Source organism: Tursiops truncatus, chromosome 4 (genome assembly GCF_011762595.2).
Source record: "Tursiops truncatus isolate mTurTru1 chromosome 4, mTurTru1.mat.Y, whole genome shotgun sequence".
Taxonomy (NCBI): Eukaryota; Metazoa; Chordata; class Mammalia; order Artiodactyla; family Delphinidae; genus Tursiops; species Tursiops truncatus.
Window position 1 is genome coordinate 143,990,273 of NC_047037.1, and position 12,974 is coordinate 144,003,246.

General features: G+C 52.1%; 1 protein-coding gene across 40 annotated transcripts in view; it reads left to right on the plus strand.

The window, feature by feature from the left end:
- Positions 1-12,974, plus strand: part of DIP2A (disco interacting protein 2 homolog A) — a 90,388-nt gene that overhangs the window by 44,418 nt on the left and 32,996 nt on the right. For 39 of the 40 annotated variants that reach the window (XR_012331688.1, XR_012331691.1, XR_012331683.1 and 36 more), the window contains 10 exons: positions 1,367-1,458; positions 4,876-4,986; positions 6,179-6,302; positions 6,648-6,757; positions 7,097-7,199; positions 8,553-8,617; positions 8,840-8,933; positions 9,910-10,029; positions 11,335-11,449; positions 12,820-12,959. Coding sequence is in view for 21 of the 40 variants with exons in the window: in XM_073804625.1 (XP_073660726.1) it covers positions 1,367-1,458; positions 4,876-4,986; positions 6,179-6,302; positions 6,648-6,757; positions 7,097-7,199; positions 8,553-8,617; positions 8,840-8,933; positions 9,910-10,029; positions 11,335-11,449; positions 12,820-12,959 (1,074 nt within the window). In the remaining 19 variants the exon portion in view is untranslated. The remainder of the gene's footprint in view (positions 1-1,366; positions 1,459-4,875; positions 4,987-6,178; positions 6,303-6,647; positions 6,758-7,096; positions 7,200-8,552; positions 8,618-8,839; positions 8,934-9,909; positions 10,030-11,334; positions 11,450-12,819; positions 12,960-12,974) is intronic. The other variant, XM_073804619.1, reaches the window with a different exon arrangement.

Below are 12,974 nucleotides of genomic sequence, written 5' to 3' on the forward strand. Positions count from 1 at the left end.
CAAATAATGACAGTTTTGTTTCTTATTGTTTTACCTTCTCTGCCGCTTTCACCCGTCGCATTGGCTGAGACTTTCAGTAAAAGGCAGCTGTCCTTGACTTACTCCTGCTCTCTGAGGGAAAGCTTTCAATATCTGACCATTAGTTATGATACCGCCTGTGGAATTTTTAAAGATGACTTTTAACAATCACATTAAGGAAGTTTCCTTTCATCCCAAATTTAAGAAGGATTTTTAAAATCCTGAATGGTAAATTATTTTAGTTTTTTTCACCTTTATTCTGTTAATGTGGCAAATTATGTTGATTTTCTGTTAAACCTCTTTGCATGGTTGCAGAGAGGTCATGATGCGTTTTTCTTTTTATAAATATCTGGATTCAGTTTGGAAATCTTTACGTGTTACAGTTACAGTTATTAACATCTTGAGTTGACCTTTCTATTTAGGCAAAGGCAGCGGTGTTTTGAGTTGACTATTTTTCTCATTTATTTCTCAGGCCCCACAGTTCACTTATCTCACAACGTTGTGCCCGAGTTTAGACTATTTACAGCAAAGGGCGTGTGGTTGCCGCGTGGTTGCCAAGGGGTGGGGAGGGTGAAGGACGGCTCTGTCTTCCTGCGTTGCTGCACCGCGCAGGGTGAGTGGGAGGGCTGCTTCCGGTTTGGGGTGGACTCAGGCGTTTCTGTCTTCCTCCCCCTCTCCCCCTGCCCTTCACTGTCCCGTGTATCATGTGCCGCGTTCCTCAGGGAAGCACCCACAGGGCTGGGCACCTTCAGGAGGGGTCCAGACGCTCCCCTCCAGCCGCCCGTGGCTCTGCCAGCTTCCCTAACATCTCCCTGACTGTCTCCTCTTGAGTGAAAGCAGAGATGAAGATGGACCCACCTCATGAATTGTTGTTGTAAAGGTTAAATGACTTATATGCCACTCTTATAAGGGATATAATTGAGACACATTCAAAGACATGAAAGCGCATTCACAGTGCAATGTTGATTGCAAAAAGGGTGAAGTATGGTCCCATTTCTTAAAAATTATGTGTGTGTGTGTGTGTGTGTGTGTGTGTGTGTGTGTCTGTGTCTGTGTGTATACGTATATAACAGAAAGAATGCTTTTTTCAGCTGGCTTTTCTACATTCTAAATTTTCTATAATAAAATGCTGTTTTACTTTTCTGTTAAGAAAAATAAATCTGTAAGTTGTTTTTAAGAGCAAACTTCATTGCAGCATTGTGCAAAATAATTATCAATTGGAAACTACCTGAATTTTCAGCAATAGAGTAATAATGGTATGTTAATGGGATGTTATGATTGCTACATTAAAATGTTAATTATTAGTTTCTTAAATTTTACATTGCTTAGTATTTTTATTTTATTTTAGGCAAACTTTGGAGTCGGAGTTTAAAACTAGCTTATACTCTACTTAATAAACTGACTAGTAAGAATGAACCACTACTTAAACCCGGAGACAGAGTAAGTAACCAAATGCATCTTTGTTGGAGTGAGTGAGAATGGAGACTAAAAATCTGTTTCATTGACATCAGTGTGCTCTCAGTTGTTCAGATTTACAGCATTAATACAAGGGATTTAAGTCAGCAATGAAAAAATACTAAATGTGGAAAAAGTTTGTGTTGATGTAGGTAAAATGATCGTTCCTTTTATTCTCCCTTATTGCCCCTTTCCTGATTCTTAAACCTCTTTTCTCTTTGACTTCATATGTGTTGATTTTAATAAAAATATTAATGTCAGATATTAATCAGTGCTACATTTCCAAAGCTAAAGTTTTGTGAAGAAACTTTGACCTTACTTTGAAGCTCTGTGTGTTTTATATTCATCTCCTTCCCTCTTCCATGTGGCCAGAACAGAACTCAGAGGAGGCTTGGGGCTCAGTTCCTCGTCCTGCACTGCCCAGCACGGTTGGCAATAGCCACAGGGGGCTGTTTAAATTAACCCAAATTAAAAGAAATTAGAGTTTTAGTTCCTTAGTTGCACGAGCCCCATTTCCAGGGTTCAGTCACTGCGTGTGGCTGACAACTAACTACCATATTTGATAGCTCGGAGAGAAAACGATTCCACCATTGTGGGAAGTTCTGCTACACAGCACTGCTCTAGGCAAACTGAGCCAGACTTGGGGAACCCTGGTGTAGCGGGAGGTCCAGCATGGTGAAAGCCAGCATACTCAGCCGTGAAATCCCCAGTGAGAAAGGTTGCCTGAGGTCAGGTCACCCAGCAGGGAAGCTGCAGGTTGACAGGATGGTGTGGGGTTTCAGACTGCTCTCGAGTGCCTCAGTCTTTAATGTGGACCAGTAGCCAAGGACATTTATGGACCACGAAACTTCAATGTGAAAGAGCACAACCAAAGGGCAAAAAATGGGGAAAAAAAAGAAAAGGGGAAAGTGGGGGGAGGGAGGGAGGAAGAGGAAGCAGACCTACTTGGAGGAAAGCTAGATACGGAAGACAGTTGTTTTTTTTTTTAAATTAGTCTTAATATCCCTGGAGATCTGAGGTGAAGATATTGCTCCATAAATCAACAAGAAGATGCTAGTGGGGGAGACCGAGATGGAAAGTAGGAAGGAAAAACGGTGCAGATTAGACTTGATCAAGAAGGCCGACATCTGACTAATAGGACTTCCAGAAAGAGAAGGGGGAACAGAGAGTAGAAAGTTTTTAATGCTAATGATGATGCAAGACTATACCCCGGAGCGGAGGGCGGGGGGGGGGTGAAGGACCGGCAGGCGGTGCGGGGACCCCCACCGAGGCGCTTATCCCAGTGCTGCGTAGGGCAGGGTGCAGGAACCTCGCGGCCTCCTGGGGAAAGTGGGCTGTGCACAGAGGCCGGCAACCCCAGGGGGCCTCAGTTTCTCAGTGTGGCACTAGGGGAGACAGCTGTGCTTCGGAAGCCCAGAGAGAGTGCGGTCTTCCTGGGCAGTCGACGGATGTGAGGGTGGGGCACCATTCTCAGACAGGCAGGACTCAGAAGACTGGGCTCTTTCTTGGGAAGCTCACAGAGGGAGCGCTCCCGCATACGAGTGAGTGGTCCAAACAGGAGAGCCACCAGGGTGGCCCAGGGTGACTGCGAGCTGCGGGCGAGGAGCAGCCGGACAGGACCAGAAGGGCGAGGCCCCAGGTGGGCAGGCTGGTCAGCAGCTGGTGAAACCCAGGAGCTTACCTGACTGGTTGGCTATTTAGAAATACTATTGACAGGTTTGACACACCCAGCGGGGCATTTCCGAGCAAGGTGGCCGGTGCACACAGAGGAAGGGAAGCCGGTGAAAGAGGCAGTGGCTGTCACCACCAGAGAGAAGGGGCACGCTTGGCTGTAGAAACGTAAACAGTACAGGAATGATTCCTTATGACACCTGGCGCTTTAGAACAAATCTGTCGGAACCCCTGACTTACGTTGTGCTTTAAAATGATTCTAAGAATCACAAATTTCTTTCTCTTGAAGCAAGTTCTTGCAAGGACAAGGACTTCCAGATACTTCGTTGACTTGCAAGTGAATCCATGTAATTGGGTTAATTATAAAGGATTGATGAAATCACAGTTAGCGATTGATTTAGTTATTGGAAATGAATGGCAAGTTCATCCTCCTGTGATAATATACTTCATATAAGTGAACAAACACAACCTTTATAACAGATTCTCTAAGGACATGTATGTTCTACCAGACATCCAGTCTCTAGGCTAAAGGTCACAGTTCTTAATCGTGGGACAAATGCTATTAACACCAACTTTCAAAGGAGATCTTTGCCGTTTTCAACAAACTTATTAGAAACTTGATTTCCAGTCCTCAAGTACAGAATTTTTATACAGATACAGCTTAAATTTTGTCTTATGAAGTAGAGGGTTATTAATTAACCAAAGCCCTCGAAGGCCCTGTGTTAACGGTCCCCTCAAATACTATTCTGACTTATCATGTAGGTTTCAAGCACACTATTATTACAATATTTGGGACTTAGAAAAACCTCATCCCATAAATAGCTTTTAACTTAACCAGACATTATAAGAAATGGAAATTGGGATGATGGGAGAAGAGAAAGGTGGGGAATGAAGAGGGCTCAGTGTTTGTCTACAGTAACAGGAAATAAAACACATGTCCAAATACCTTCACACGTAAGACACAGCAGTGTGAGCATAGTATCGAAAAAGATAAGAGCGGTTGGCAAAAAGAGGATATAAAGCATGTTAAAAGTGGCTGTCTTGGGGAGTGGGGAAGGGTGATATGGGTGTTGCTTTTCGTTAGTACTTTTCGTCATTTTGATTCTGTGTTTTAAAACTTTTTCATAAAAATAAAAATGTAAGGTAAATGTAATAGAATATGTAATTTAAACAGTGGCAGCATGATGACCAGGTGGGAGCAGGAAGTGGGCCCCCCCTGGAGACTCTGAGAGGGCAGCTGTAGGGGTCTTGCTGAGTTCTCTGCCCACCACCCTCCTCTGTTAATGTTTTGGTCTTGAGCGAAGGTCTGTCCAAGTAAAACGTTGGTGTCAGGATTTTTTCTTTTGGAAGACCTTTTGATAGACTTTGATTCCTGGTTCCCTCCTCATGTCCAGTTGTTTTTCACCTGGGCTACTTGATGGTGGGTGATGGTCCATCGCGTCCTTCCCTGAGTCGCTGCTGCCCAGATGGTCAGAGTGGACGGAGCTGAACCTAGACCCCACGGGCAGACCCAGCTGCGCTTGCCTCTAGCCCCAGGAGTTTAACATTATTTTGTCGCATGCGAGGTAAAGACCGTAACCTAAAGACTGTGTATTAGAAGTTACATGGCTGCAGACATTTAAGGACCAAGGGGTTAGCACTCAAAGTAACGTTTTCTGTCTCAGCAGCAGGCATTCAGATGACTGAATTATTCACCAGTGGATTTCACGGTTTTCCTTTGTACTCTCGTAGGTGGCACTGGTGTTTCCTAATAGCGACCCTGTCATGTTCACTGTTGCGTTCTATGGGTGTCTCCTGGCAGAGCTGGTTCCTGTCCCCATCGAAGTGCCACTAACAAGAAAGGTAGCAAGCGCGGTGCAGGCCCCAGGTTCACGGTCTCTGAGGCTGCATCCTGAAGTCCACGCGTCCCTTCGCAGGCCTTAGTCTCCTCACTCCAGGTGCCGTCTGGAGCCGGGGGACAGGCCGGCGGGTCTCAGAGAGATTAGAGCAGCTTCATCTCCAGACGCTCCTTTTATGTATCTCGCTGGTGACAAGAGCACTGGAACAGCTGTTGGTGGGGCCAGTATCACTTGCTTGAATTTCCCAACAGAAACTAACATTTTCTCCTCCAATGCATAGAAGTTGGGATTTGATGAGGTTTCGTTAAATCATTTCTCAAAATGGTGTGTTTACTGATAATAACTTTCATTTCTTGGGGATAAGTAAATCATTCCAGAGATGTCTTTTAGCTCACTTGTAAGTGATAGTTTTAAACGTATGACATTCTCTTGCGTTTCTGTTCACTTCCATAACAGCGAGCAGCTTTCATCGCTGACAGATGACTTCTGGCCGGGGCAGGGGGCGGGTTGCTGGTGTTCTGGGTAGCTATTACATTTTAGGTATAAATACCGGTAATCTGATTATTGAAGAATAGATCATTTTAGGAGTAGATTCCGCATGTATTTTAGAAAATCATAGTTTTCTATGGTATCCCAGTGTTCAGGCAGTTGTTCACATGAACATTATCAGCAAGAAATATTCAAGAATCCCAAAGGTGAAGCTTGTGAATAAAAGCAGTATATCCCGAAGGATAATATGTGATGAACAGATATTTGAATACCAGGATTCTTAGGGTAAAACTAGAGTTTGTAAAATTTATAAGAAGAAAATGATAAAACTCTACTGAAGGATATATTCTGTGTGGAAATAATTAAGATTGCTAAAGGTCAGGCCTGCCCATATTAATCAGTAAATTTCAAACACAAATCAAGTGTAAATTTCAATGCTGTTATGTTTGGAGTTTATTAAAACGGTATTAAATGTCATTTGCAAGAAAAAAGTTTGAGAAATTAGCCCATTACCCAGAACTTTATATGTCATGGCAGAAAATATATCTTTCAAATTTAAAAACAATTGTATTTTATTTGGATGAAAACATAGTATATACCTGTAGTATATACCTACACAGGGCTGAATTGTCCTAATTTTCCACGGGCTGAGAGAAGGAGTTCTGCTCTGTGTGAGCTGAGCACCTCTGCCTTCTCTGTTTCTGCAGGACGCTGGCAGCCAGCAGGTCGGGTTTCTGCTGGGCAGCTGTGGCGTCGCCCTGGCCCTGACCACGGACGCTTGTCAGAAAGGCCTGCCCAAGGCCCAGACGGGAGAGGTGGCGGCCTTCAAAGGTGGGCCTGTGGGCGGGCAGCATGCGGCCCAGTTCTCTGCCAAACCGGGCCCTCGGGCGTCCTTTCCTGTCAGTGACCGTTACAGAGACGGAAGGGCCTTCAGGAAAAGCGAGGCTGTGTTCTAGGCCTTGGGGAATCTTGCTCCTCGCCTGGGTCAGGCTCTCGACCTGTGCTGTCCAGCCTGGGGGCCACTGGCCGTCAGACATAAGTTCATAAAGGTTCAGTGAGGCGAGGCTCCTCAGCTGTCAGCAGCTCGGGCTGCATGTTGGGCGGCAGAGGCGCCGTTGCGGGGAGCAAAGACTCCTGACCCTCGCCTCTGCCGTGTCCCTGTCTGCACCCTCACAGGTTGGCCCCCCCTCACCTGGCTGGTGATAGACGGGAAGCACCTGACTAAGCCCCCCAAGGATTGGCACCCATCGGCGCAGGACGCGGGGGCCGGGACCGCCTACATCGAGGTAGCCACCTCACCTGGCGAGGCTGAAACAGACCCCCGTGTTCAGGGCTTGTTCCCCGAGTGTAGCTGCTGCTGCTTAGATCACAGGCAACAGCTTCTGTGCTTTGCCTTCACCCCAGAAAGATGAGGTGTCTTGTGGGAACTCACTGAGATCCTCCCCTGGGGACCAGCCTGCGTGCCCTGTCGCCCTCGGTACCTGCCCAGGGTGACCCGACTTCAGCCGAGGGTGTCACCTCGAGGGCCTGGGCGTGAAGTGCGCTCCAGCTGAACCGATGGTTGGTGAAGGGGGACGGCCTCCAGAGACATCGCCTAACGAGCTTGTGCTTTTGAAATCTTTCAGTATAAAACCAGCAAAGAAGGCAGCACTGTGGGGGTCGCGGTGTCCCACGCATCCCTGCTGGCACAGTGCCACGCTCTGACCCAGGCATGCGGCTACTCAGAAGGTGAGGGTGTGGGGCGGCTCTCCAGCCGGGCGCAAGGCACCTGGACACTGTCCGCGTAGCATCTGCTGTTTAATCCAGGTCATGCGGCTCGCGAGCTCGGGGCCTCTGCTCTCCTGGACAGGTGGAGTTTGGACATTGGCGTTACAGAGCGTGAAACCCACTCACTACCCATTGGTCTGTGCCCAGTGAGCTGAGGGGCAGCGCATTTTGCATTTTCTTATCGGGGCGCACTTTTTCGTACTGTTTTCTGTGGCTGGCTTTGGCCTAAGCTGTCACACACTCGGAGGTACCAGTGGAATATTTGTGGTCAGGGCTTGTCTCTTGGCAATGTACCGGCAGCTCCCTCTTCACTGTGAAATATCAGCTATGTAACGTAGAGAACTTTACTTCTTTCCACTAAAATACTGGAATTGAACAAAACTAGGAAGTAAATTGAGTGGTATGTGTAAAATCTGAAATATCAGTGTTTAGAAGCAAGGGCTAGCTGAGGGCACCGGGCAAGACTTCGGTGGACATTTGGAAAAGGATTTTAGGTGTGTTCGAGGGCCTGCGTAGTTTTTTTAATTCTGTCAAATCAGGTCCCCCGGTTTTCTTTTGCTTCAGATCCAGTGCTAACCATACATGTATCACCCCTAACGTGGGCTCTTTAGCCAACAAGGGAGCGTGTGTACAGTATTCTTAGCAGAACGCAGCAGCATTTCCTGGCACACAAACCAAGCTTCCTGTTCACTGTTGGGTGTTCCTCCTGTGGGTGCGCCTGGCAGCCCCAGGCTCTGCCCTCTGCCTGAGCTCTGAGCTCAGGGCTGTGCTGGAAGCGGCCCTGGGACCCCAGCTACCGCTGCGCCCTACAGCACGCGCGGCACAGCCTCTGGGAGAGAGAGTGGGCAGGAGGGAAGGAACATCTCTGAAGGGAAGTGACACGGGGCGCCTGTGACATTTCCCGGGGCTGCAGGATGACGTGAGAAGTGGGGGTGTGCGGGCGTAGGGTTGAGAGGTGAGAGACCTGCCACGGTCCTTCATCTCCACATCCAAGCCTGCAGCCTCTGGAGTGTATTCTGCTCCCTGTGTTTCCAGATTAGTGATCAGCAGATTCTCCGTTTTAATCCACAGTTGTATGACCTTCTACTTTTATGTTTTTCCAGTAATTTGAATAACCAAGTAACTTGATAACCAAGATTATTGATTGATTGGTGCATGGCATTTGGGAGCGCTGTGTATCTTTCCTACAACTCTTATATGTTGATGATGTAATCATCTCAGGGTTTCTCTGAAAATGCACATGACTTGTGAGGAGGGTCACTCCCCACAAGTCATGGTTAAACACGTGGTTTAACCATCTTTGTCCTCTTTCAGCTGAAACATTAACAAATGTGCTGGATTTCAAAAGGGATGCCGGCCTGTGGCATGGAGTGTTAACAGTGAGTGCTGTGTCTAAACGACCTGACTGTTGGAGGGAGGGTTGCTAACGTTTCACGTCCATGGGTGACACCAAACCCTATCATAGCTGATGGAGTAACCCTTAGTCGTGTTGGTGTGAACGGTGTCTCTGGACTGAGCTGTCCTGTGAGCAGAGCTCTGATGCTCTCTGTGCCTTTCCTGGCGGGGCTCGTGCCCAGCCCCGACCGCTCGTCTCTTTGCAGAGTGTCATGAACAGGATGCATGTGGTCAGCATCCCATACGCGCTGATGAAGGCGAACCCACTCTCCTGGATTCAGAAAGTGTGTGCGTATAAAGGTAACGGAAATAGCACCATCTCTCCATTCATCCTTCATTAGAGAAGTCTCTTTGAATTCATCTTTGGCGATTAAGAAAAAATAAAGCAGCATGCAGAACCGCAGGCGTGTGTGGGCTGGGGCCAGGCTCCCCTACAGCTGTGGTGGGTCTGAGTTGCCAGCGCTGGGGAGCTGGGGGGTCGTGGAGGACAGCTCTTCTCTGCAAGGGCCGTAGACTCCTAACTTTATTCCCTCACAGAAATGCTCCTAATTCTTAGTTCTTGAGGTGGTTTTGATTTGAAGTTAGGGCTCTTCAAGCTACCAGTAGCAAAGCTGTTTACTCAAAGCGGCTTATGACCCAGAGTGAGGGGGCTGCCCGTGGGGCCCAGCCTGCCCTGCTGTCCACCTGTGGTCAGCCGGTGCTTCCCCAGCACGGCCACACCTGCGTGGTCTGAGCGTCCCTCTGGCTCTGCTTCGGCGGAGCTCCGGGGCACCTGTAGTCACCCCTGAGGGGGACTCGGGCTTTCTTCGCACTGACTTGTCCCGGGTGGCCGTGTGCTTGCCGACTGCACCGATGATGGTGCCAGTTACCGATGTGGACATGGGCCGTGCTCTGCGGCGTGTTGGGCGCTGTCTCTGTTTACCCTGTCTAATGGAGGAGAACCAAAGTCTGGTGGGGCGTTTGGCGGGTGCCTCTGCTGGTGAGAGCAGGGCCGGGAATGAGGCCCAGCCCGTCTGTTCACATCGGGGGCCTCCCCGCAGCCCCACGTCCCCGGGCCCCCCAGCACAGGGCAGGCCCAGCCTCACGGCTGTGGGAGGGGCAGCTCGAGAGGGAGGGGCCGGTGTGGGGAGAGCAGAGAGGCTCCGAGAGAGAATCAGTTGCGAACGAGCGAGTTGATTTCTAGGTAGGCTGGGCGGGGAGGCCGGGCGGCAGGGAGCACGAGGCCTGCTCTGTGTGCACGCGCCCCTGACGCAGGCGCGTCCCCGCCCCCCCGCAGCCCGGGCCGCGCTGGTGAAGTCCCGCGACATGCACTGGTCCCTCTTGGCGCAGCGAGGTCAGAGGGACGTCAGCCTCAGCTCCCTGCGCCTGCTGGTCGTGGCCGACGGTGCGAACCCGTGTGAGTACCGCCTGCCCACCCCCGCCCCCGCGGGCCAGCTGCCGGGGCTCAGGGCTGAGCCGGAACGTGTTGGGTGCCCCGTGGACATGGGTGCGTCTCCTGCTCTGTGACTCGGGGTCTCGTGGTGACTCACAGGTGCGTCTCAGACGTGTTTGTCAGGCCTCTCCGTTTAAAGTGGTTTTGACACAGTGGACGGGAGGTCCGTGCCTGAGCGGGTCTGACCAGAGTGTAGATACAGCCAGAGCCCGGTTCAGGCTCCCAGCCTGTGGCCTGTGCCCCACTGCACTGGCGTGGCCGCTGCGCGTTCCCGGCCGCCCTGTGTCCTCCCGGGGAGTTTTTTCACTGCTTTAACACCTGTGTGTCACTGTTCGTGCACTGAATCCGCCCTGGACCAGAGGCTGCCTTTCATCTAATACCCTGTCCAGCTGTGGCCCCGACACTCGGGAGGGCACCCTACATTCTAGCACCCCAAAGCCTCTCGTTCCCTCCACCCACCCCGAACCCCGAGGGCCCCGCCGTCCTGCCTCCAAAGCACCAGGAGCTGCCGGCTTCTCCGAGCCTCCACTGCGGTGCACCCGTCGAGCCACCAGGAGCCCGTCCCGGGGATGCTGCCCCCCAGACCCCAGATCCCACCACTCCGAGTGCCCGTCACTTCCCTGTAGCTCCGAGCCCTCTGGACGGTCTTGTGTGTCCTCTGCTGGACACAAGGACCCATGACCAGGTCCCCTCCTTCCCTGGAGCCTCGCTGTGCAGAGAGAGGGTGCAGGTCATGGTGCAGCCCTGGGGCCCCAGTGGGTGCAGGGCTGTGCTGACTCAGGCCCTGAGCGGGCAGCACCCAGCCTCCTAGGAGCTGAGTTTTCGTGGCCCGGTGACACTGGCGGAGAAGCAGGGACAGAGAGCTAGGCTGTGCCCACAGGAGAGGCACGGCAGGGCCGCTTGGCAGAAGCTGCAGCTCCAAGGCACGCCCAGGAGAGGGCGCGCACGTGGCCGGGGCCTCAAGCGGTGGAAGGTTCGGCTGCGGCTCCATTAGTGCCCTGGGTCACCTCCCCCTTGGCAGAGCTGCCAGGAGGCGGGTGAGACCGTGGGTTAGACCTCAGAGACAATGCGGGGCTGCGAGTTGGCTGCTTGTTTGCTGGTGATTTGAGAACGCGCCCTGTTTTTCATGGAAAGAGCCCCACCCCCTCCCCATGAGACTTTGACTGTGAGGTGAAGGGGTGCAGCCTCCAGGCCCAGCGCCGGGCGTCCCCCACGCCGCGTGCCCGTCGGCCTTGCACTCAGCTCTTGTGTCCACTCTGTCTCACGCAGGGTCCATATCCTCCTGTGACGCGTTCCTCAACGTCTTCCAGGCCAGAGGGCTGAGGCCGGAGGTGATCTGTCCCTGCGCCAGTTCCCCGGAGGCGCTCACGGTGGCCATCCGCAGGTAGACCATGCTGTAGACGCTTAGTTCTTCCTCGTTCAGCCGAATTACCTGTGGTAGCAGATTTGGTTGATCTGTTCCTGAGCAGGAGAAATCGAGAGCAGCGACTGGCCCTGGGCCCGTTTCCCAGGTGTGTTGGTGCTGTAATGGGGCAGCCCCAGGTGCCACATCCAGCAGCCTGTGTTGGCCGCACGTCCCACACCGGCCTGGTTTGTGGCGCAAGTTCGATAGCGGCTCCCTGGGTCGCGACCTCTGGATTCTTGCAGCACGCGGGCTGGTTTTCCCGAGCGTTCCTCCGATCAGGAAGGCCTTGTGTCCCGCAGTAAACACTGCAGCCAGGACTCGCCCCTATTCCGGGGCAGGGTGGCCGGCGGCCAGTGCGCATCAGCTGTGGACGGGGGTCTGTGCCTGTGGGACCCTTGACCTCCCAGTGGTGCCCCCAGCCCCACCGCCCCCAGGCTGCATTGTCTCTGGGCTCATCCATGTCGCTCCGCAGGCCTCCGCAGGTGTGCCCCTCGGCTCACCTTCCTGCCCACGTCGTCCACGCTGCCCTGAGCGCCATCCTCGGGTAGAGGGCAGCGTCCTTGCAGCTGAGGGTGACTTAGTGTTAATTTTCCACCCTCAACTCAAATTAGCCTCAGCTGTGGTCTTGTGTTACGTCTGTGTATTTATAAATAGTGGTGTAAGTGATGGTAAAATTTTAGTAATAATTAGCATTGAAAACAACGTCTTTATTCTTTACAGACCATAAGGTGCTCTTCGTTCCTTTGTTCTATGGTGATTTCTTGTGCTCAGCAGAGTAGTGTTTTCCCGCTGGAGAAGATATGACATTTGTTTCTCAGCATCCTGGTTCCTGCTGCTGCGAAACTAATCAGGCCCAAACTTGGCGTCGCAAACAGCAGCAGTCACTTTCCTCCCTCTCCTGCTTCCCACGGTCAGGAGTTGGGAAGGGCTGCTCAGGGCAGTTCTGCCGGTAGTTTGATGGTCTCGGGCTGGCACGGGCTGGGGAGCGGCCGGCGCTTCGTTGTTCGTGCGTGCGGTCCCAGGCTCCTTCCCCTGGCTTTGGTGCTCGCAGGCTTGCTCCCAGGAGGCGTGTCGCTCTGCTCACCTGCTGCTCGGGGCTCCGGGGGATGTCCCAGGACGGCCTGGTGGAAGCGTCCTTGCGGCCCACAGGGCCCCCCTGCAGAGGAGTGCGTGGGGTGGGGCGTCGTGCAGACCTGTGGAGGTACATGCTGCCCCCCAAGGTCCTGCAGCCAACGTCCCCACAGCCGGCGCAGACGGGCACCTGGCTGCTCATTGTCCTGTCGGCAGGGGGCCGTGGTCCTACGCCCACGGGCTCTTTTCCCTTGTCAGTTAATCAGTTTTGTTTCCAGGCCGCCTGACCTGGGGGGCCCTCCTCCAAGAAGAGCTGTGCTGTCGATGAGCTGCCTCAGTCACGGGGTGATCAGACTGGACGCGGAAGAGAAGCTCTCGGTCCTGACGGTTCAGGACGTCGGTCAGGTGATGCCTGGAGGTGAGGTCACAGCTG